Genomic DNA, 25,669 nt, shown 5'->3' with positions numbered 1-25,669 from the left:
GATGGGCTCTGATTAAATTATCTCCAGAGAAATCCATTTGTTGATTGACACTTGTAACATGAAGACCATCGCAGATCATTTGACACTGGCCACTGGTGAATCATCAAGTTAAAGCCTTTACTTTAAATGCTACTGTTATGAATGAAATGTCAAGTAGTGACATTTGATATTCTGCACCAATTGCTACTGTGCATGTGGGCACATAAACACCACTTAAACAGAGCCAGAATCAGGCTTTTAGGAGTTCAGGGATCAAAAGAGACAGACTACTTGTCTTGTCTAGGTTTATAGACTACATAGCTATTGAGGGTCCATTAATCAAACAGGGAAATAAACAGCCATTACAGCTGATGAAAAAAGAGAGAGGGACTGAAGGAGGTTGAAATGGACAGGTGCCTATGTCATGCCACACATCCCTTGCTCCTCTTGAACAGCCACTGGTGCATGTGTCAATCTGAAATGAATGAAAAAAAAATAACGAGGTACTATTGAGGTAAAGGTGACAGAGAGAGAAGAAATCTGAGATGAAAAGCCAACCAACTTCCCAACAGTGGAGGGCACAGAGCTGTGAAAGCCTGCCCCATTACTTCTTCGCTTGAATGGTCAACAATAGTAGAAAGTGTCCTACAGAGGATATTCCTGTATCAGGTGTGTTGAAAGTCAAAGCCCTGTTCCTTCCCTCAAGAGTATTTTCTACCCCTTACGTTTATAACAGGAACTGTACCACCCTGCTACTATGTTTGCCTGTCTTTCCCATGCCTCTCATATATATAGAAAAGTATAGATCATATGACTTTCACTCCACTGCATTTCAGACTCAAACTTCCAGAGGTGAAAGGAAGGAAGAAGGAAAGTCTGGGGATGTATCAGGGGACAGAACCACGCTTTCAATCCAAAACTTGATGCTAAACAGCCTTTCTTTAGAGAAAGCTTAGCTGTTCAGCACTGAGAACTTCATGGGTTTTTGAAACCTGTTGATTGAATGACCTTTGAAACAACTGTTGAAGCTAAGGTTCATTCTTGACAAAGACATAAAACTGGGATACTTCAGATGTTTAAACAAAAATTGGCTTTAATATTCTGAATTCAAAACTCAGGGGTTATTAATTCCCATGCGAACATGCACTTTCCAGCTTTCTTATCTTCTCTTTTGAACACACCATTGACCCTACCTACAGCATCCCCCAGCTGTTTGTGTAGCTACTTCTCTTTTTAGTGAGAGTGTGTTCAGAGGAAGCCAGCATGATGGATAACAGAAGTCCTTTGACATACCGTGTCATTTATCACATAACAGCCTCAATCCTGCTAAGAGGGCCTTCTCCATATGTCACCGTCAGCTCCTGTGCCACCCCAATGCATCAAAATGAAAAGTTTGAATATGAAGCACTGTAATTCCTAAGTCACAGCTCATTGCAGCTTTCCAGACATGAAGAACCATTCTGTCTATCTGCCAGCTTGTTTGTTTAATTTTCACCCTGTCTCACATATGTGAGAAATTAAGTCTTCAGTGTAGAAGAAAACCAGAAAAAAAGTCAGAGGTCTAGCAGAGAGAAGGAAGATAAAAATCACTAATTCCATCAGGAATCCAATGTGACATTTTCAAGTGGAAAAAGAAAAGGCAGCCTATGAGCACTAGGTATCAGAGAATTACTAAGAGTCCCATCTCCTTCCCAGCCTGGGAAAGAGGTTCTCTAATGGGCTGATGTAAAACTAGCAAGCTTAAAGCAATGCAGATAAGCTCCTGAAACTCGGCTGCCTAATGGAGGCATATCTCATCTCTTCAGCCCCTTCAAGGGTACAAAACAGAGCTAAGGCTTCCAGGAAAGCCTGTTGAGATTATCCAGCAGGTGCTGCTTTGGGCTACCTAAAGTAATCAGAAATCAATCCCTAATGCAGAATTTCAGCAAGTCAGTTCCCAGGTGACACCTGAAAACACAAACAAGAGGAGACTGGAGCCACTGCTTGGGCCTCAGCTCTGCTCTGATACACTAACACAAATCCATGAGTCTCTGTACTGTCTCCTGAGCGTTAGCACAGATGGCAATCAAACCATGGTCCATCCAGGCTCTTTTGCCATTAGCCTGCAGGAATGTAGCCTGACCACGGTACTGGCTCAGGTTAGTTGATTATAAGATCACGTTTGGGCTGCTTGAGCACAGACAGAAGCAGCCTGTAGCGCTCACACTTCTTTCTTTGCTTATTATGTCCTGAATTACCTCCTCCCCTCTAGTGCGAAATAGCCAAGGCCATGACTCTCCACCCACACTTCTAGTCTCCAAAACATTAATGCAGATTCCCTTTCTCAGCTTGCTCTTAACAAACCTCATCCTGCCCCGCTCAGAGCCCAATCTCTGCAGAGCAGCCCCAGCACCACCTGAGCATCCATGACTCTCCAGATGAGCCCAGAACACGCTCTTTTTAGTCCAAGTGTCCTTGAAGCACGCATGATTGAGCATAGCTCCCATATCTAACCAGGCAAATTGTCATGCCATCCACCCTGTCTGTCTATGAATCACCATTTAGAAAGTCAAAGTTTAGCCTTCCTTTCCACATTCTTTTAGCAATTTACAAAGCTTCCCACCATCATTCCTCACCCAAACTTATAGGAACCATTTCATAGACACCTTTTGTACTTGTTAGCATTTCCCAGGTTAGACAAACTTCCATATTACTTTGAATGATTCGCAGACTCCCCCAGTGTGAATGGCAGGAGAATTCCAAGAATTAAGACGCCATTTTGATCACAATGAGTGATTTAAAAAACATGGTTTGCCACTTCATTAGGTCATTGTCATGCAGTCTTTGAATATTTCCATTTCATAGAAATATAATTTTCTTTCAAAAGAATCACGGGCAAATTACAGCTTGAAAATTAATCAGTAAACCTTTATTATGCTAACCCTTAATAGGATTATTAATATGAAGGAACTTAACAGTTAATTTCTTCCTCAGCAAAGGTTTACTGACAAAACCGCATACTTCTGTGGCATTCACATTGCTGCTATCCTTTCCTGATGTCTGCTCTTTCTTGAAGCATAATCACAGAAGGTATATTAAACGTAATTTTCTTTACAAGCGTTATTTCCATAAGATGAGTCATAAGTCAGCGGACTCAAAGGTTCCTAATTTTGGTGCAAATTTCAGTGTACTCAATGTCTTTGAGCAGCAGCTTAGTGTCAGCCCAAATAGTCTTCCTGTCCCAAGTCCGACTGGACCTCTTCATCCTCTCTGTTAAGTATTTGCAGTAGATGCTCTATATAGATATTTTAACATTGTGACAGAGTAAGAGCCTGGTGAGCCTCCAGGAAGCCTATGGGCCAAATCACTAAGAAGCCCTTCAAAAGCCTTCATGCCCCTATAAGCAGTTCTCTCCCTGAAGCTGCCAGGATGGAGCTCTGAATCAACAATATCACTTCTGCTTTCCTTTGTATTTCAGAGTTTGGCATAAAGACAGACTTGTTTATGTGTATGAAGGGAAAGTAAGAAGCAAAAGAATGATAATTCAGCTAGGGGCAAGCCTTGGTCATTATTTGGACCACTAGGCAACAGGGTTGAATTACAGCTTGCCATGACAGTACCCTAAATAACTGTTAGCCGGAAATATTAGCTTACATTACAGAAACAATTACGAGAGTTATCCATTTGGAAAAGGAAAACGTGCTGCTGAAGAACTGCCGTTCAGCCACCGCAGTTCACATTCCTGAGATTGTAATAGAAATTTCAAGGTGAAAAAAAAATAAATCAATCCAAGTTTATGTCCAAATAAGGCAACATGTTTTCAGGATAGCACACAACAAAACATATGCATATTTGTGTGCCTGATTTGCACAAATCCATTCCCACAGGATGAACATAATCATTGAAAACGAGAGCACAAATGGCCACTTAAATGCCTAAACCCCAACTTGAATAATTGTGCATGCAAATGCATATGTATTTTTCAGCCACAACTGCATCCTTTCAATCCTGACAATCTGGATCAAAATGGCTTCTATTACCATGATTGTATATGCATTTACACATATAGAATACTGTATCATTTGGACCACAGAGGTTTTGGCAAAGCCTCAAAGCAAATTCCTTATTTAGGCTCACATCAGGTTTAAGCAAGAATTAGCAATGACAGAATCATACATGCACCACAGCTAGTTTGTGGAGAATTAGTGCTTGCTAGATATATGCTCTTTAGGGACCAATCATCCCATCTGAGAATGTGCAAGTAAAATTATGGTTTCAGAGCTGCCACATGTGTTTCTCAAAGATTAATAAAATGCTTCGGGAAAAAAAACCACAAAACAGCAGGGGGTTTGATTGCACCTAAGTGATTTCTTTTCAAGTCACTCTGTAGTTTGTAACATCTGCTGCAGACCTAGTCGCCACAACTTCTGCCTGATGGCTTAAAACCAGAAACTCCCAGCATTCAGAGGCAATGGGTTCAGAGGTTACAAAAGAGCGACTTCGCACCAGTTCAAAGGTGGTACAGTAAGCAACGCCTGAAAGTAAAGTAGGTAGTTTGTTATGGCACTTCAAGACCCTTTGGGACAAAAGATAACAAATAAATTGCTATCATCAGTACACACAATCCGAACTGACACATACCAGTTAAAAAAGGGAGAGATATGAACACTGGCAAAGCCAGTTCATTATAAATAACAGCCCTGAGCTGAGCTTTTGTTTTGGTAAGAAACTGTGTAATGGAAAGATATACTTGATTTGGATTATTTCTGCTGCTTGCAGCAACAGAGGCTTTTTCTTAATATTTTCCTTTTTATTTACAATCCCAGCTGTATTAGTGTTATGAGTCCAAAAGTGTCCATATCAATGGCTTTGAGCTATTTGATTTTGAACAGACTGTGTGCTGGATGGGTTTACATACTGTTCAAATCTGTCTAAGGGTAGATAGAGAAGTTGCACAGTTCAAGGGTGCCCTCACCTGCATGTCAGTGAAAGAGACAGAAATTACTGTGATTTAAACCCCTTCGTTCTTCCTCACTTGAAAACTAGTGCGTGCACAAGACCAGACAATGTATTCTCCAAACATGAATTTATTCCAGAGCAAATTCTTTGTGTAACATGCAGGGGGAAATGGAGGAGGGGAGGGGAGGGGGAAAACCAACTATTCTCCCACTGCCTTCACTCTTTGGATTTCCACATTCAACCTTTATGCGTGTTTATAGCGAGATACTAGACAGGTAAACCAGCAGTAGGTTTGGCTATTCCATGCAGATGGTTCGACCCACAAAGCGTCAGCTGCCTTTCCAGAGATCTCGGCCTAACCCCAAAGAAACATCTAAGTAAAACATAGCTTAGTCTTAATCTCCCATAGTTCCTTCTACTTCACTTTCAGACCTTGCATTACTGCCTTGCTATCACAGATATATTCCAAATCTGCTTTGCCTAACATTATATCCACCTAAGCATAGAATTCACTGATAACTTAAATGAGGTACTAGAGATTTCTATGATATCAACCAAAATCTATTAAAGACTTGGATGAGAGACCACCAATTTTTTTCATGTCACTGGAGCAAGGATTTAAAACCATGGTAGTGCTCTGTAGAAGTGACTGATTAGTGCAATAAACTACATTGCTACATAAGCCTCTTCCCCTGCTTCTTCTCATTTCTAAATGGTATTAAAATAGTTTATGAGTGTTCAGCTGCTCTGCACTTTACATCCTCTTATGTGCCATAACCATTACGAGGAAGACAGAAAAATCATCACTTTTTTAATCTTTGCCTTTTGTTTTTATGTTAATGACCTTTTGTTAGCTAACAGACAATGAATACAGGAAATGTTCCTCAAGAAGTAAGTTTTCATTAGTGTTATCACTGTTACTGCTGGTAGAAGACACCATGGACCAGAGCTAGAACTGGGAACCAGATTTCTGCTTTCGGCAGTGCTCAGTGGGAGCAAGTGTCCCCTGGGACAACTGGTACTTCCTTCTCCTTCAAAAGCTGAGCTGATGAACATTTTGGGAGAAAAATGGGGGAACGTGGGGGATGGAGACAGAAACTCTACTACTAGAGATGCTGTCATTGGATGTACCTAGAAAGAATCCTTGCACTCACACCTTGTTATTGCCCGGTAACTTTACAGGAGGAGGAAGAGAGCTTTAAGAAAAGGGTCAGAGGCAGAAAAACCCAAAACCAACTAAAACCAGCATCACATGAAGATACTGACCTGATTATGGATTGTTATGTGTACATATTTAGAAATAAAGCCTTTTTCCTCTTTGCATTCTGTAATATATATACAGTAGAATATAGCAGCTTTTCTCCAACTATTATAATAATTATGCCTTAAGTCCTTGTCATTTGTGGCAGACAAATGAAAGCAATCCAAAAGGTGAATTAGGATGTAGACTATATTGTTCACTACCACTTCTTCTCTGTGTTCTGCTTCCCCAGACATGGAAGAGTCCTATGGGATATGACGGAACATATAACCATTTTATATAAGGACACATCCACCTGTGAAATTCAACAAGCCAACTCTAAAAGGGCATGGAAAAACTGCTCAGCTCTACACAGTTCTGAACATAACAATTTCTGTAGAATTTTACAGCATAAATCATCACTATTCCCATGCAGTAAAATATCATCGCAGTTACCCAAGAGTCCCTATCAGGGTTACGGTATCATTGAGTTAGGGTGTGTTCAAATACTAACTTCAGAGTTTTGCAGTAAGCACAGACCCAAGGTGCACCATTACTGGAGCTCTCTTCACTGCCAAACTCACCTTCTGCCTTTCCCTTTTTTTTTTTTCCCTCAGCTCAAACCTGGGCTACATGACTTCAAAAGCTCTTCAGTTTCTCTACCCCTTCAAGACTCAGAGCTGCTTTGCAGCATTAAAACTGTGCTGCACTTTTTTTTCCTGACTCCCAGCAGTGCTGCCTGTTAGGTTGCAGAAGAGTTTTTGATTTCTCACTCTCTGTCATTCCAACATTGACTCAATTTTCTGGTTTTCATTTTCTTGATGCTTCTGTGGGACATTCAGCTGGATTTATAAATTAGGGTGGCAATTTGTTGAAGTCACTGGAGCAAAATTTGCCCACGTAATTACCCCAATTACATGTGCAATCATATGAATGATGTGCACAGGTGAACAATTCAACTTCAGCTGGTCCTCTGTAGGTACATTTTTGCACAAGCAATTTTGAAAATGTAAGCTTTCAAATGAAGCTTATTTTTGTGGATAAGCCTCTTCGTCCCATTTCTACAAACACCATTTTCAATTGCCAGTCCATTTCTCCAGCCCAAGGCCATTATGTATCTCCTCTCCTATCACAGTACTTAGCCAGCTTTTATTGTTACATTTGAATAACAGATTCCAAAGAGAGAGGAGGGAAAAGTGAGAGAGAAATACAGAAATAATAAAAATGTTAAAGAACAACACTAGACAAAACACAAAGCTAATCCAACACAATTTTTTAAAGCAAAATCATGGAAAAGCAGCTTTATACTTGCGTAACTAAGCTTCGGATTTTTTTATTCATAGGCTTTAAAAAAGAAGCATTTATGTGCATATTTCACAAAAAATGATGTGTTTTAATACTTAAAATGGACTGAGCGGTCATATAAAACGCGAAATGTCACTTGGAACTCCAGGGATGTCCAGTTTTCAGGGCAAAAGAAATACTGCCTGATTTATTACACAGTGTAATATACGAAGGTATATTACAAGAGACAATAACCTTCTTTCCCAGGCAATTTCAGCTTTCCAGGTAGTGTGGATATTGCAGTAAAGTATTGGACATTCTTCACTGCATCTATAAAAGTGAAGTTTTAACAATTTCATTTTGTGGACTTCTCTTTCCCCATCCTATGAATAACCACTCCAGCTCTGAATCTGTAGCTTCCAATAAGCATTAACTTGAATAAGCAGACTTGCTCTTGAGATGGGTGACCAAAACAGCCCCTTTACTCATGACATTAGCTCATCTCCAAAATATTCAACTTTGATATCAGTAATTGATGCCTACCACAATCAGGTAAGAAGCAAAATCCAAGTTCAGCAATAATTATAATATTTCTCAGTGTAGGTTTACCTATGCGGCAAGCTGGGTCAAGGTTTGCACATACCTCCTGCAAATTCCAAGAAGGTATAAAGAGATTCCTGATTTTTAATACAATTCTCCAGTTCCTGTGTTGATGATACTGAGGTATCCTTCACAAAGCTTCATCAGGTTGTTGTAGAAGTCATTGCAGCAGGATGCTTTCCCTATCCCAGGATGTAATACTGAAAGAGCGCTGTAACTACAAAGCTCACACCTCCACGAAGTGCATCACGTGGCCAGGGCTGAGAAGATGGATCAGGCTGCACGAGAGCCAACAGCGCAGCGTCCTTCTCATTCTCACCAATCCTAATGCATAGGCTGTGCCACTAACGTATCAGTTCTTAACAAGGGACCAGCTGCTCCTTGCCTGTCACTATACGGAGCCTAGCACAGGCACAATTGTTATGGGAATAATATACCACAAAGGGGACTCAAATAAGCATAATAACAAACAAAAGGGATAATGATACACAGCAAGCTAACAAGAATAATAATATAATTCAATCTTCTCATTAACTTTACTAAAAGCTAAGCTTCATACACCAGTCTCCTGGCTCCTGGAAATGTCTTCAAAGGAGTGCACACATCTGATTATGAATGCCCATCATCAGTCAGGAAAATAGACACAAATGCAGAACAAAAGGATTCCTTTCTGAGCCTGTGGAACATCATGTTCATAGCTAATATTCACACTAACTTGAAAAATACAAGGTAGTACCTATCTAAAATGAAATAATTTCCAAAGCTAAAAGCTTAAGAGTTTAGTAGTCCAAGACAGTAATATCACTGAGCCCACATCAAGTGATTTTTGTAGTGAAATTCCCAGGTGACCTTGCATCACCAGCATACATTTGGTATGAAAGAGCCAAGGGAGATGCACTCAACTCATGGGGTACCTTTATTGTTTCAGAGCTTTACAAAGACTTCACATGCTTTTGCAATTGGCAACTGGAAGACTAATGAAACAAGGGACAATGCATTAAATCCTTCCAGTTCTTAATACGGCCATTAACTAATTAGTTTTCACGACCATTTAGCAGACAGACGGTACTGTAATCTCCATTCTACTGGCAAGCAACAATATGGTACTTTCATAAGAAACCTGCAAGCAGAACAAGGTCCTAGACTTCAGAGTTTAACAAACCCTAGACCCTGTCCATACCAGACTTTCTAGTGCTGGGTCTTTTTTGTTCTCTACCAAAGCACACAGAGGGTGATGCAGCTCTCTGGGCAATTTGTCAAAAACTAGCAGTTGTGTTGGTCTGTTATTCGGCTGGACACTGGGACAAGCAGTTCTAATGCAATAGATTAAGTGTACTCTCTGGCCCAAACTCCTGGAAGCCCATAGAATATGCTGGAAGATAAAAGGAACGACAGCAAAGCACCCAAAATTTCAGCTATTCAGCTTCTGGGAAACAAAAACACCAAGCAATAAAGCCAACCACTGACACGAGGCTGGTGCCAAGTCCCATAGACAATGATATCACACAGGCTCCTGTTTTAGAGACTCAGCCACACAATAAATTAGGTGAGGGTGTTAGAACAACAGCTTGCTGCTAATTAGTCACAGCCCCCCTCAGCAGGGTATCAACAAAGTGGCAGAGAACATCTCGAGTAAATTAAATTTTAAAAAAATCCTACCGCAATCACTCCCCCGACAGACCCTTCCTTCATCTCCCCCCTCGGCTTTTTATTTATTGTAATTACTTTAGTAATAAGATTTGTTTCCTTGTTATTATATATATTACCATGCAGGGCAACAACAACAACAGCAAAAATAATAGCTGAGAAGAGTTATGCAGCTTATTTATCTCCTTGGCTGTTATTGGGCCACAGGGTGGCAATGAGGAGATGGGGGCCTGGGAAAAGCAGTAAATAGAAGAGAAAGCATATTCCTCAGGAGCAAAGACGTATGGGGGCATATTTACGAAGGAGGAAACACTGACAATGAATGAATAGAGCTAATAACTCAGGGGGCCCGGCAGCTCCAGCTGATAAAGGAAGGAATAAACAATACTGCATTGGAAGCACTGTCAGAAGGGAGAGTCCTGGGGTGCAGCTGACTGCAGACGGATGTTTATCACAGAAGGAGAGCCAAGGATGGGCTATCACATCAGCACAGCACAAAGGGCCTTGGTTGAAACTGGGGCACCTCGCACAGCACAGAGAGGTGCTCAGAGAAGTGCATGGTGGAGGGCCAGACCCCACTTCTGGCTCCACCAAGGAACAGCTTGCAGAGATGAGAGGTGAGGAATGCTGCAGCTAATATTTTACCTCAGGCTGTGCACGCACAAGCCACATTTGCTACCCTAAGCTCCCAAATCCATCACTGCCCTCTTACAGGAGGGCAACAGAAACAACACCTGAGGCACCAAAGCAGCAAATAACTGAGAAAACTTCTACTCCGCTTGGGGGAAGTTAGCCCACATTTCATGTGCACTTCCCAGAGCCACATACCAAGCCAGTACAGGTGCTCCCAGAACTAGCATTTTCCTCCCCTCTGAGGTATTGAGGAAAGCATTAGTGCACACAAATATGCCCCCTTACAACATGCAGCTGAGAGCACAGCCATTATAACTGAGTAAGGGTTGAATCTTTTACCAAATGCTCTTTTATCCAAGTATACCTTGGCTTCCACATTCATCTACCCAACTACTTTTGACATGGTGGTGCCAATGTAGATGCAGGGCTTCTGAAGACAACACGGGGGACAGATTCATACAGTGTCTGCCAAAGAACAGCAGCATGCTAATCCTGTAGCACCTCTCTCTCTCTCCTATAGACAAACTCTCCCACTGCATTAATTAATGACAGAGTTCAAAAACACTCCTTTCCCAGCCTTCTCACATCTCTGCACTGTCCTTAGAGAAACACACACACATCATAGATTAGGTAGTCTGAAGAGAGCCTTTGGAGCGTGTTTGCAGAGTGCATGGCACCAATTTAGTTATGCAAGGCTAGAATCTGAGAATTAAACTCCTCTTCAATCCTCTGACCAGAGCGAAGCAATGAAGAGGAGTGGGAGGAAAGGAGGGATGTCTGCAGTTGTACAGCTTTGTGTGACATCATCTCAAGATTTAATCCTTGAGGATGCAGTTCTGGATCATAAACTGACTCCTTAGACTGGCCATTAGCTTTTTTCCTGTGCTTGATCAGTTCTGTCTCTTATTGTCTGGAGAATACAATGTCTCAATGCAGGAGAGTAAGCATTAATATAGGAGAGAAAAAAGCCATATATACAAATAGTGTATTTTGGGCATAGAGAGAAATGTGCTTCTACTCCTCCTCTTAAGAGAGTCCTTCAAAAAACAAAGGATCAGGCTCCAAAGAATATGTGGGAGCACATTCATTTTTCCCTTTGTAACTTTTGAGAGTGTGCCAAGGAAACCTGTTCTAGGAGGGATTTTAGTGAATGTTTCTATCTCTCCATTTCAGTAATTGTCAAGAGGTAAAGCTTTTCTTTGGTGGATTTGAGGAGGTAATGAACAAAGCCCTGTAGGTAAAACAGATGGAATAAACAGCCTAACTAAAGTGGTAGCAAACGTCAATCGAGAGACAAGAAACCCAGCACGTCACCTGCCTTACCTTTGAACAGCAGAAAAGCTTACTCAGCCTGTGTTGTGGGAGGGCAGGTGCAGGAGGGAACAGGGTGTTTTAAAACCAGATAAAGAATAGTCCATGGCTATAATCCAAAATGCAAATCAGGATTTCCTCTTCCTAACGGCTACTATGGTTACCCCGTGGCTTTGAAGAAATCATGCCGCTTCCAAAAATTCATCTTCCCTTAGCAAAAAGAGACTCACCAGCTCCCATCTCCACTGATTGGTTCAATTCATTTATAAAATGCATCAAGTTCTTTTCATTGAAAAGCTTCTTTGATTCAGTAGGAGGGAGGGGAGAGTGACAAAAGGGCAGACGGAAGAGAAGAAAGAGTAAAAGGAGTAAAGGAGAAAGAGTTAAAAGGAGTAAAGGAAGAGGAAGAAGGTGGCAATGTAGAGGTGAGACATGAACTCAGAGAACTGCGATACTGGCCAGTTAGGGATTTGTGAGTGGGAAGAGAATTTCTGAACATGCAAAATACACAGACGCTCCTTGAGCAGTCTGCACGTGAAGTATTTTTTAAAACAAAATCACTTCCCCAGGAGCTTCCACTTCTTGCTTGATCAATGATCTGGCAAGGCCGATCATTTTTGATTTAATACTTCTGGGAACTGGGAGGAAAAAACCCTCAAACAGGCACAGTTGGCAAGCATTGTTAGCATTTGGCATCATTTGTTACTGCTGTTTATGGTGATATAAATTAGGTTATACTGATATAATTAATAACCCTAAATTTAGGTGTAATAAATAGCAGTATTTATCTAGAACTGCAGTGTCTGGAGAAGTCCAGCCAAAACCACAAAACGTTGACTACCATGTTGTGCCTGGGAGCACACACGTGGGAGTGCCGGGTGTGTGTGTAGGTGGTGTGCAGGTCTGGGCAGATGCTGGGGAACACCTGCATGAGCAGGCTGCTGACAGGAGGATGCACAGCCGGTGTACACAAAAGACAGCATAAGAGCACATCACAAGTTCACATGCAGCGGTGCACAGGCACGTGTGAGCACACACGCGACTCGATGCTCGAATGTGTGGTAACAAGTCTATGTGGAACAGTGTGGACAGCAAACAGCGTTCTGTTTCTTTATAAAACCCTCTTTCGTGCCGCCATAATTAAGCTTTATACAAATTCCTTTACTGAACCCTGTTGTCAGGATTTTACACAGCTGTGCCTATAATAGATCTAGTTTCAGGGTACAAAGATTTCACTTGAACAGATGAACATTTTTTTAAAGCAATTCAAAAAGTTTCACTAAAGGCTACTCCACACCATTCCTAGTAAATCTAGAGTTTTCCAAGAACAATATTTTCCACTTTCTACAAGTTAAAAACAAGCTTAATAGTTAAAATAGTAACAGATCTAGACTGAAGAGAAAACGCTCCTAATATGCATAGTTCAGTCTTCATTTCAAACGGCTCAAAGGTTATGGTATGTCGTTATCTCATTCTCCAAGGAAGCAAACTCAGTAAAAAGGAGGGGGCAATAACTAAAGTCACATAGTCCGTCGGTAGCAGAGCCAGGAATAAAGCACAGGTCTCTCACTCACCCACTGCATTTTATATCACTTTCCTGATGAAAGTGGTACTCTTCTTCATGGATTCCCCAACACTTAATAGAGATTAATTCCTTGTAAAGCTTTCCTATTTTACTATGATGTAGTTTAAAAAGGGGATAGAGGTATAAGTGAAGGTAGAGAGCCGTAAGACCAAACAACACTTACTACTTTGGATTCTCACAGCACAACTTGTGCAAAATGAAGTCAGCCTGCAAGGACACTTTCTGTTAAGTAGTTTAATATGGCTGTCACTTCAGACTGACTTACACTCTTGCTCTTGGAGATTAAGACTGTTTTTTCCTTGTAATTTATATCGAAAGAAACAAAATTAAAACATACAAATAACCATATCAGGTCAGACCACAGGTCTATATGAGGCAGCATCCCATCACCAGCAGTGGTCAAAAGCCAGTGTCTGACAGAAAGCGTAAGATGAACTTTATGAAGAGCAGTATCTATTATTTAATTTAAAATATATAGCCATTATCAGATCAGCTGAATATTATTTGACAAACCCTACATCTGACTGCTGTTCAGGGTGGAACAAAACACTCAGCCACACATAGCAACACAATTGCTCACCAATTCTCTCCGGATTGAACAAAGTCAAATTAGCTGCAATATTTGGTAGTGATCTATATTTTTATGTGATGACAACCCCACTCGTACATGCACACTTGCATCACCACTACCTTCATTTAGCATCAGTGACAGGGCTGCAAGTCTCTCCATCGCTGACAGACAGGAACGGATTCTCAGAGCACTGACTGAAGTGAAAGGGAGGGTGGATAGCTGCTTCCCAGCTCAGCCACACACAGCCGGAGCATAATCGCATTACTGCAGTCCTATCTGTGTTAGAGGAACATTCTCCGCATGTAACTTTCAGATCACATTAACCAAAGCAAATACCAAGGCCCTGATCGTCTTGTTGCTGCACAAGGCTCCCAAAGCATGATCGTGTGGTACCCTGCTGGGATGAGTGCTCTTCCGCTGGGCTGCGCCCGCGGCAGGGAGCCAGCTGGGGAAGGGGCACAGCTGGGCTGCTGGAAGAAATCCTTTGTAACCACGCATTGGCATTCGCCTCTGCGACGGACAGGGAAGCGTTATGCACACCCCAGCACGCAGGGCTGGGGAGGAGGGAGAGTAAGGAGATTCAAAGCACCGTCAACAAAAAAGAATCCAACTCTTTCTTAAAGAAAGATATTGAGATACCAAGACGAAAGCAACAGAGGCACTGAAACAGAAGAAATCCTTGTTTCACAGTAAGAGGTAAGATCGCTGGTTACCACATGTAGGTATTCCCAGTGTCCAGCACAGAGCCAAGATACTTGTTGGCCTGGATAGTGGATTTGATGCATTCAGTATGTCCAGTCCTCGCAGGGGGAAGGTGTGAGAGCACAACAACTTGTATAAAACTAGAAAAGAACAGCAGGTTGGGATGTTGGCAGAGGGAACACCAGGCACTCTAGCAGTCTGTTTGGGGATACCCGGTGGGACTTCCACAAAAGGGATTGTGAATCCCAGGGCAAAGAAGTCGCTTCATGAAATGGGTTGTGAAATGGGTTTTAGAGAAGTAAGAAATATTTAGCAAGTATCTTCTTACAAATACTATGGTCAATGATGGGCTATAGACCAGCTTCCTCAGAAAAGTTTCCCTCGTAACACTGACTTGAAAGATAAGAGTTTACTAGAGCATTTAAACCTGGACAAGGTGGAACATTAAGTAGCCAAATAAATCTGCATGTGCACATATGGACATTAAGGGCCTGAAAGATAACCACGCCTTCTCCGACACGCATGGTTATCTCCAGCAGACCACCAGTAAACCCGAGGCCCAGAACAGAAGCATTTCTTTCAGTGTAGAAGGACCCAAGTCTACTAAAAAAGCACATGGGAAGAAACAAGAAGAATATCTGGGCCACAGGAGGCTTCACAGGATAAAAGTATTTAAATTAAAGCATAAAGAAATGTTTCTCTCCCTTTCCCAGGCCTCATGATCAGTAACAGAGCCACGGCCAAGTCCCTGTTCCCCTGCTCCTACCCCACATGCAAGGCTTACCAAACTTTTTCACTCATCACCAGATTTAACTACAGTTTAAGCTCATCTGCACTAGGGAAGGCAGAACACCTTCCCGTGTCACACGGGCTCAGGCAGTACACTTCATGCAGGTGTCACCGAGAGCCACGTCCTCCCTCCTGAGGGCCCCTCCTCTGCTACACTCACTCCTGACAGCTGGAGAAAAAAGGTCAGACATTCCCTCCAGTCCTCCATCTGCTGGAAACTTTAATTAAGTGCAGTGAAAGGAAAAAAAGAAAGGGGGGACAAAAGCCACAACCTTTCTTTTTTTGCTTCTGCTGTCTGGAAGGATCAAGGAAGCATTTGGTGCCAGCAGAGGCTTCGAATACTCTGGGGCAGTATCCAGCTACTCCGAACAGTCCTCCCAGACTACTGATACGCTCAAGTCCTGGGGACTGTAGCAGCACAAAAGCTACGACTGTTCATAGTCACGGACGAGAGACTGTCAGAAAAGCCCAAGCTGCTCTCTGCTGAAGCCCTCGCCCCAAACTGAAATGAATTCCTTTAGAACCAAACAAACTCGACTCAGTTGTGGCCTAGGATTGTTCTTCTGTTTCTGCAGCACTCGATCTGCACAGCCTGACGCAAAAGCAGACAGGAGAACGTAGCTTAAAAAAAGCTGTTCCTCTACACTTTGCTACATGTTTCAGCGCTTGTCTAAGCCCATCTTTCAGCTTCGAGATTTGTCACGTGTTCCACTGCAACAAGCCAGGGGACACAGTTGTTGCCAAAACCTGCAAGCCCTTATCGCCAGGTCAAAACACACAACTCGCCAGCTGCTGGTGGGATGTGATCATAACGTCCTGCCCCTGCATCAGAGACAGGACTGACCGTTACCAACTTACAGCCGCTCCACAAACACCCAATGAAGTGAACAAACTCCACTGTCTGCAGAGACACTGAAGATTTTTTCCAGCAAAGCGCAAGCCTACCTTACCTTAGTGGACTCTTCAAGCCTTCAAAGGGAATTCCTCTTTCACTGGCTGCATAGCAATATTTATTTCATGTTAACATATTAGAAGCAGAGTTGTACTTTTTCCAGTCGTGAACAGGGAGAGGGAAGACAAGTTAGTGTGGGTGGGCAGGGATGGTGTAAAGGCAAATAACGCAAAAAGGAATCAGTATTTTCCAGGCTCAGATTCAGTATCTCTTATGAAATGTGGGAGGGAAGATTGAAAAGGAGGTGGGAGAAGGAGAGAGCTTCACTATAGGGAAATATTTCCATGAAAATGTGAAAATTTAATAGATCCTTACTCATCTTCCCCCCCACCAGGCTATACAAAGCATTAATTAAAGCCAGTTATTCCCAAGCATATCTGTCTTGCAGGTGAAGTCTGCCCTGCTGATTTAGCAGACTAGATAGATCTCCATTTAGCAAGAAAGATCCAGTTTCTCTGGCACCACTAATACCCCATCTAGGCAGCTGAGAAATCTTATGGCCACACACAGTACAGAATCACGTACATCTGACAAATGCAAGACAGCACACTGGGCTGTATCTCAGATTCATATTTTCTACATAGGATTGATAACAGGATGAATGAAACACAATGCAAAGGGAATTCTGCTGACCCAAAACATTGAAGACAAGACCTGCTAGGTGCACAGGGGTAGAGCCTGCAGACAAACACAGCAAAACCCCAGAATAAGTACATGTCACAACTCACTTGCCATTGATGACTCCATCAGGATTAAGCATGGGGACAATCTTGAAAACAAAACAATTCCGCAGGAGATCAGCAATAGGATCACTGCTCACAAGGAACTCCAGGGTCCCCTTCATTACCCAGCTGGCATTGCTTTCACCAGGGTGAACACGGGCCATTAGAAACACATAAGGACGATTGTCTGTAAAATAAAGCAAAAAAACCTAGACAGGACTTCTCTTTGAATAATATTTTTGCAAGTGGGTTTTATTCCTTTTTAACTGAGATAACAACCCAAGTCATATTTGAGGGAAAATACATCCCCAAGTAGTCCAGGCATTTCCTGAAGGTGCTGATTGCCAATTGATCCCAAGTTTGGTCCTCAGAACCAGCACGTGTTAATTTCATCCCCATCCCTTTGCTTGTTTATTCTGTGATACCTTACATAGATTTACGTGTACCATTAGAGGGCATTTTGCATGTGCAGATTATTGCCTCTCAAATTGGCACCAGCATATTTTCTGGCAATTCTTGAAAGTTTGACCCTATCAAACTTCACTAAGGTTTAAAAGGCAGCCAGAAATTATTTAATTTTCTAAGGCCCTGCTCCACTTTCAGTATTTCACCATTAACAGTTTAGAACTTTTTAAATCTCTAAGCAGATGCGTCCACCTGTAAGGGCTCCAAGGACATGCAAGCTGTCTGATCTCTGGCAGTAACCTGTGTTGTAGGGTTAGAATCATAACTAATCAAGTTAAACTGATGTAATTAAAGAAAATACATGAATATGTTACCCAGATAAGCTGCAGGAGTACTCAAAACTAACCATCATTTCATATTCATCCAACAAAAGGTAGAAATAACAATGTGCATAGCTAAGACAGGCTGTTACTTTTGGTGGACAGTTTTCAGTTTCATGTAATATAGGCGCACACTCAGATTTGCAAACTTCTGATTTTCAGAAGTTGCAACTAGAAGAGTTCAGCTGTTTCTAGCAATATGCTTGGCATGGGAGACATAAGCTGTGGGAATTTAGGGGAGGGGAGAGGGTTTGGGGGGCTGCTTTTAAAAAAAAAAGAATCAAAATCTTACTAAACCATTCATTGATAGGCTCTACTGAACCTGTTTCAAAGTAACAACTTGACAGAGAAATTTTCCGTGTTATCAGTTATGTTATTTGCTGTTCCTGTGAAAAAGTACCCACATTTGGTCTAGTTATAAGTCTCCAAAATACTCTCAGTATACATATGCTTAGAAAAGACCAGATTCTTTGAAGATCCCATCTGTGCTGAGCATACCCCACGGATGGGCCAAGGAAACAGGAGAAGGCAGAGGGAGACACCTGCCAGGCACAGAAAATAAAGGGAAGACAAAGCAATTATCTGTCTTAAAATGATCATTTTGTGAGCATTCACAATCTCAGGCCGTTTTCACAAGTCAACCTGACAGATTTACTTTAGTGGAAACCGTTACCTGTCAGGGCATCACAACGGTGCCAGGATAGGTTTGTCCTGCTCTATCAGGCAACGTCAGAGCTCAGGCTCTGTTCCCTTGCGTGAATTGAGGGACCCCAACTGACAGGCTTGGGAGCGGTAACGGGACAGAAAACAAAACCAAAGGCATCAGCTGAGTGCCATTGTAAACAAATGCTGAATTAGCAAGATATACGCCTTCGCCCTTAGCTCCCAAAGCTGTCCTTCAGTTTCCAAATGTTTTACAAATCATTCATCAATTAACGTGAAATAGGGAGGTAGAACTCCATGCTGAAAAATATAGGTGTTATTAAAGAGCTGTTTAGTGATTTGTCCGACAAAACAAAGAATACAGGTGAAATTTCTCATTTCACAGTCAAAGAAGGAATAAGCACTAATTCTTCATCTTAACTGTATATTCTGTATAGTTCTGCTCACTATGTGCATTACAGTACAATTTAGTTACATATTTCAGGGGTGCAGACTAAGGTTTGGAAACAATCCCCCTCCACACCTCCCCACTTCCACGCCTTCCTCTGAAGCAGTTGGTGGGCACCAGAAGAGTGAACTGCACTCTCAGCTCAAAGAGCTCATAAAGCAATTATATTCTGGTCCAGCAAAGCAACTGGAATTCTGTTTCTGAATAGCCATATATTAGTCGTTTATCATTCTTATACCTTACCTTACTGCGAGGTTAGTATATTTTGATCAATGTGTATATATAAGTGCCTGAGGCACTTATGGATTGCAAAATATTCCTTTAGCTCCTGCAGAATAACTAGCCATTCTGATTTCCGCCCCCCCTCCCCCCCCAATTAGAGTACACAATTTCTACCCCACTCCAGCTAGTTGTGATTACAGTCTACTTTAGTAATGCTTTAAAATAGCAACAAGCAAAAACTAGCTTTCACAAAGCATTTTGCCATTTCCAAACATTTTCTTCTTTCTTCCATCACCATGATTTAGTGCTGTTTTGTAGAATCATTGCTGAGCTAAACTTATGGGACTGTGCTGTTGTAGCTGAGAATGAGGCTCTTGAGGACTCCTCATGGACAACAGCTGTAAATAGCACAAAGCAAAATAAAATGTGTTCGCTTTTGCAATTGATGAATACAGCTTTAACAACTCTTACCTCTTCCCTATACTGGGAGAGAGCACAGCATCTTAATTGAGAGGTTCTTTCCTCAGTCAAAATAAGAAAAGAAAAAAAAAAAGAAACTCTAAGCAAGGGCTTTCTCATCTCAGAAACACAGGAAAGTTTGCCATAATTCTGCTAATTACAAATAGCATGGGACTAGCAGAGACCTGAGTTCTGTTCTTCCTCTCAAGGCTGATCAAAGTCAAGCTTGTCTTACTTAGGTTCAACGTCAGAAAAGCTTATGGAGTTTCCAGATCTTAAACCCCAGGAAATGGGGGGGGGGGGCACAGAGAGAGACCAGACCCACAGCCTGTAGCTCCAGCCAAGGAAGTCAGTTAAAGCTTCCTTTAAAAGCTCCCCTCCTGACAAGCACATCCACAGCTCTGACATCCCATCCACAAGAAAGTCATAACAAGGGTACGTACCAGCAGGCAAACCACAGAGCTTAACTGCCTGTTCTTTCACGGAAGCCATCACAGCCAAATCCCATATCCAAATGCTGTGCTCCCCCAGACTGCACCCAGTGTGAAGACTAATGAAGCAGCAAATAGAGCAAAGAGCTGATGAAAGGGCCATAAAACTTGCTACCCTTGAAACACCTGGGAAACAAAGATTTAACTCTGTGGCAAGCAGGAGTCACTCAATCCTATGCTTTACAGCATATCCAGTTACTTATCTGCCTTGAAATTGTTGTGATTACTGCGATAAACATTAGAGCTCATGAAAGTAGTGGACAGCAGCACTGGCCGGTCATGCTCGGCACTCCCACTGATAGGCAGCGGTCAAGATGTCTGCACTGCAGTTCAGCTGCTTCACTTCATTCCCGACTTCCAGTGCCCCCATGACTGCCGTCCTGACCAGACCACCTCAGCACTACCCAGCATAACTTACTGGTTTACACTGTTGCCCGACTGTCCTTCCTCTGTGCTATTTCAGAGCCCCTTGTGACTACCTCCTGTGCCCCACCAAACCTATCTTCAGGACACACAACCACAAGTTCGCATATACCTCCTTCCAGGCCCAGAACTGAGCTTGAGTCTTCAAAATCCTCAGACCAACACTTAGGCAAAATCCTCCCCAAGTTCTGGGGAAGCTGCCAGAAAGCTCATGTTAGCCATTTATCTCTGCAAAGCCCACATGACACATAACCTTCTCTGGGAATGTAAATAATAAAAAGAGAAAGCAGAGGAACCTTTTCATGCTACATAAAGCCTTATCCAACAGATCATGTCTCGTTACACTGTGTTACATTTTGACATGCCCAGAATATAACGTGGCACCAACAATACCTGAGGTGAGAGATTAAAGCATCACTGATTCCTCTTACAAAACTGAGCAAAACCCCTTTGAGTAATAGTTCTACTAATGTATCACCTACTTCCCACCTCCCCTTCTTTTCACTCATTTCGACTGTGGATATATACATGAAAATAAAAGCTTTGTTCTTCCAGTACTGCTAACTTGCTGCTTAATCTCCTGCTTGTTATAAGAATCCTCCTCTAGTCATGTCATCACCAAGGTTCACTAAGAGGTGACTTTGATGTCACTAATCGTGACATCAGTTGGGGAAAGAGCAGCCTGAAAGAAATGAACAAAACCCCATTAACACAGCAGTGTCCCTCATCAAGAGGAGCACAGAAAGGAAATGAAATGCAGTTCCAGATGCCCTGACCTGGGCTGATGTTCTAAATTATTTCAAGCTGAGACTTGAGCTATGCCATTTGTAAAGGGACAGGGCATTGATACAACACAGAGCTAGGATTTTATAAGGAGTCAAAGGGAATTATACACACAGCATGTGAGAAATTCAACCTAGATCCAGGTCTTGACTGGAATTTTTCTGGCTGTGCTTCTGCTTACCTCTCTTCCCTTTATCCCAAGCCCAGGGCCATTATGACACAGATTTTTTTTTTTTTTTCTTCCCCTTATGCCTAAATAAAGCATGACTTTATCACGAGCATTACACAAATCAAAGGGTCAAGTTTACCCCAGGACATAATAGACAGAAACCAAGAAAGCTAAACTCTCCCTTCCAACTTAATTAGCTGTGGCCCCTATAAGGTATTATGTGAGTCAAATGACGGGTAAACAGGAGCACCGTTACGTAGCTCTTCCATGTGTCTCACGGCTGCATCCTGTCCTGGATACATCTGATATGCCCAAGGCTGCATAGTTACGCAAAGCCAGAGAGAAGACAGGATATGGTGTGAGGTACAATAAATATATTAAAGTATGTTTGCAAAAAACATCAAATACTGAGATCACAGAAAACATGAGACTGCTCTGAGGCAGAATCTGTGTCAGCCACTTTACTCCCCTCCTAAAACTTTTCCTCTAGTTGTCAGTGTTTCAGTTGTCTTAAGATGTAATAATTCTTTTCACCCCTCATCTCCCCCTACCCCAACACTGCTGTCTCCTTACTGACCCTGTTTTTGGCTAAATGCTCCAAAAGCAGATACATCTTAAGACAGAGGCAAAATACACAGCCTGGCAGGACCAGCTGTTGTTTTCCAGAATTATCAATGAGCTATTCCTTTCTTAAATAGATCTATATTATATGAATTATTACTGTTACCTGTGGCAAAGAAGTGAATATTACAAATTACCATGGCTGCCTGTTCTCTACCTTCATAGCTTGGTGGGGGAGTTTCAGGCTCCAAGTTGCTTGGCAACCTCCTTTTGTGCATGTGTTTTATGAATTCATTCACCTCTGAATCAGAGATGATCAGGGAGCTGAATACGGGTACAGACTGCTCAGCCTTGATGCAGCTTGACATCGTACTACCACTGGTTTTTAACTCCAGGAAATTTGTAAGCAAGTTGTCGAGCCCATTTTGGGGCAGACTCCAAAATCCCAAACTCTGAAGGCAGCAGGAACCACTACCGTTATTTAGTGTGACCTTCCGTACGACTGAAGCCAAAGGAAACCCATGTGAACTAGTTCCTGTTCAAATCAAAGCGTAACTCTTGTGGAAGATTGGGGAACAACCGAATCTTATTTTTGGAACTTGCACCCATGGAAAATCTACTATAACCCTTTCCAAATTGTTTCAGTTTATAACTAACATCCCCATCTTAAGTGTGTGCATCTGAATTAGTCTACCTGAAATTTCCAACCACTGCATTACGATCCGTTTTGGATATGCCAACTCAACATTCACTGGCATAGCCTACCTCACTCTGCATGTCCTCTGAACTGCTTGGATAGCATTGAGCTTCAAAAGTGAAATGATGTAGCTGCTACAGTGCAGCTACCTTATTAGACTGATGACAAACAAGCTACCTTGCGTTTACCTCCTCCCGGAGCTCTGTCACTAAGCGGAGGAGTTCCTCTACCCAGGTGCAGCTGCAACAGGCGTGCTCACTGCTGCCGCCCGGTACTGGCGTGAGAGCAGGGCACTCCCCGCAGCCTGACACCTGCCTGGCAGCGTGTTCCCGTCGGAGCTCTGTCTGGGAAGCTGCGTCAGTCGTGGTGGGTGCAGAGATTAGAGAGGACACGGCCTTCTGCCGGGCGCATACCATTGTTCCCTGGTCGAGCCGGCAGAGTTAGAGCCCTTCCTATGCCAACTGCCAGGCGATGCCGTGTTTGCCCGCTCTGGTCACTACCGCTCCCCAGGGGTTTCTTTTATAGGTGGGAGGTGTGTGTGTGTCCGGGGGTGGGGGAGGGTTGGCCACCATCGCTCCTGCCCTGCCCAGGTCTCCTCAGCCACTGCCGCCTGAGCTGTGGGCTCCCGGCGTGTCTCTCCGCTCCCCTGAGGTTTCCCCGGTTCAGAAAACATCCCTGTACACCGCACTGGAGCACTCTGCTGTGGATCGTGCCAGCACCGGAGCTGCTCGCCTTGGGACTGAGGGCTAGTGTCGGTTACACCGCCTTTAGTTCTCCCGCCGTTGCTCCTGGCCCCGCTCAGGTCTCGTCAGCTGCTGTCGTGTGAGCTGCGGGCTCCTGGCAGGTCTCACTGCCCCCCTCAGATTCCAAGGGAATAAAATCAAGATGGGGGACAGCTGGTTAGGAAGACGTACTGCCAAAAAGATCAGGGGATTATAGCGGATGAGTTAGAGTTGCAAAGCAGTTCCAAGAATGGCAGCTCTCCTGGGATGTACTAACAGGCAACGTGACAGCTAAGACGAGGAACGTTGTTACTTTGTGCTGCTCAACCCAGTGAGCAGAAACAACTAGCTGGAGTGCTGTGCCTACTGCTGGCCACCATAGTTTAAAAATGAATTTGATAAAAACTGGAGGTCATTAAGAATGATAAAAGGTTCGGACGTCATAACTTACGAAGAAAAATTGGGGAAAATGGATTTTAAACTCGGAAAGGAAAGATGAACAGAGAGGAAGAAGATAACCTTTAAATTGCAAAAGGCTGCTATAAAAATAGATAGCAATCAGTTGTTCTCACTGTCCACTGGGACTGGGTTGCAAGCTACTGTCTGTCAGCTAAGCCAATCTGTAGTGACTTGACTGCCTTCACTGGTGTGCCCGCATATTTACTGTACCTTCTGCTAGGTCCTTACTCATAAAGTCCCGCATCAAGCCACTCCACTACAATGCCCAGAACAGTGTCAGTATGAGGCCTATAGCTACATAGGTCGTTCTAGCTACCCCTTCAGAAATTTGGTCCAAGGTCCCCCTCTAGTCCTCTGGAATTACTTCTGTGTTCCAAGAGCTGCTGGAATCACTATTCTAGTCCACAGGGCACCTCAGCCATCTCCTTTGATCTCTGATGCAAGGTGTCTGCTTACTACTTAATGTTAGCCACTTGTTTAAAATATTTTAAACATTAGCCACTAGTTAGCAACTGATCAGAAATTCTTCATCATGATATTTTGACGTCATTTGGGCTTCTTCCCACATACAGATCAGAAATATTTATGGAAAGTTGTCTTGCCTGCTCTGTTAGTGACAGTCCTACCACTTTAAGATTGGAGTAATATAATTACTGGGATTCCTTTCATTAGTAATTATCTTCCAAAGACCCTCTATTATCCTTAAGTCTACTGGTTCTCAGCTTTTGCACATGCACCCTTTGAAAGGGGTGAGAAGCAAACACTAAGATCGGCTCCAAGAGTCCTCCCAACAGATTATCTAGCTAGCTGAGGTAGGGAGATCCAGATTATCTGTCAAAGGCAGGCAAGGATCTATCATCCCCTGCTTCTATAACACGCACATTACAGCCTTAATTTGTTCTATGGCAGCAGGCAATTTCAGATACTCAAGTATTTTGTACTGCCATGGCCTGACCATCAATCCATAGGTTTTTCAGCCAGCATGGGAAAAACGTAGACTGCCTTGCAGAGATGCAAGACCTCTGAGACATGGCAAGTAGAAAAAGAAGTATTTTCAAGTTAAGTACGTATGTGACTCTCTCACCTTCTGGGTTTTTTGTATGAAGATAACAACACTGGCCTGAGAGAAGAACCAGTCTGTGGATGCTCAGAAGACTGGAAGACACTGGAGCAGAGATCCATCAAAACACACTGTACAATGTTCTCAGTACGATTAGAGAAGTGGCAGCATTGCCCTAAACTGTCCCATGCCTAAAAGAAGCTGCAGGCAGGAGATAAGCGCAGCAGAGACCTGCAGGATAACTGCTGTACAGGCAGAGTGCAGAGATCCACACAGCTATGAAATCCATGGGCTCTTTTGCGAGAAGGATTTCATCTGAAATGAAATCAGGCAGGGGGAACAGACGGAAAAAGCTTCCATTGTCATAAAAATATCTCCCTGGGTAATCCACAGTGATGGAAAAAGGAAACTCTGATAATTTATGTGGCAGTTTAATGGGATTTTGGTGACACATGGTACTTTAGAAAGAATTTGCCCAAATAGGACAGACAGGACTTTAATAAGGCTTCAGCTCCAAAACAGCAATATTTTCACCCCTTACTTTCACGTTTCATTCTATATATCCACTACTCACTCACAGCCCATCTATCTCATTTGCAAGGCACATTTCAACATTGTAAGAGCAACAACTCTGCACTTCCTAGTTACATTCCTAGCCAGAGAGCATCACTGAGCTGTGAATTCTGAGGCATGAGCTGCCCTTCAGCCATGTCTCCAGCTCTGTGGATGGCATTAATAGCTTCTCTGCAGAAATGAAGGGCAGCAGATGGACAG

The 25,669-nt window shown here is 42.8% G+C and overlaps 1 protein-coding gene across 1 annotated transcript in view; it reads right to left on the bottom strand.

Annotated features, from left to right (window-relative positions):
• The window catches only part of AGBL1 (ATP/GTP binding protein-like 1), a 369,489-nt gene that overhangs the window by 161,171 nt on the left and 182,649 nt on the right, over positions 1-25,669 (bottom strand). The window contains 1 exon segment of the mRNA XM_009335232.1: positions 16,960-17,140. Within this exon segment, the coding sequence (XP_009333507.1) occupies positions 16,960-17,140 (181 nt within the window).

The sequence above is a fragment of the Pygoscelis adeliae genome, unplaced genomic scaffold, assembly GCF_000699105.1.
Source record: "Pygoscelis adeliae isolate BGI_AS28 unplaced genomic scaffold, ASM69910v1 Scaffold21, whole genome shotgun sequence".
Lineage (NCBI taxonomy): Eukaryota > Metazoa > Chordata > Aves > Sphenisciformes > Spheniscidae > Pygoscelis > Pygoscelis adeliae.
Note: the sequence above shows the minus strand (reverse complement) of the source record. Positions and strands in the feature narration are given on the sequence as shown.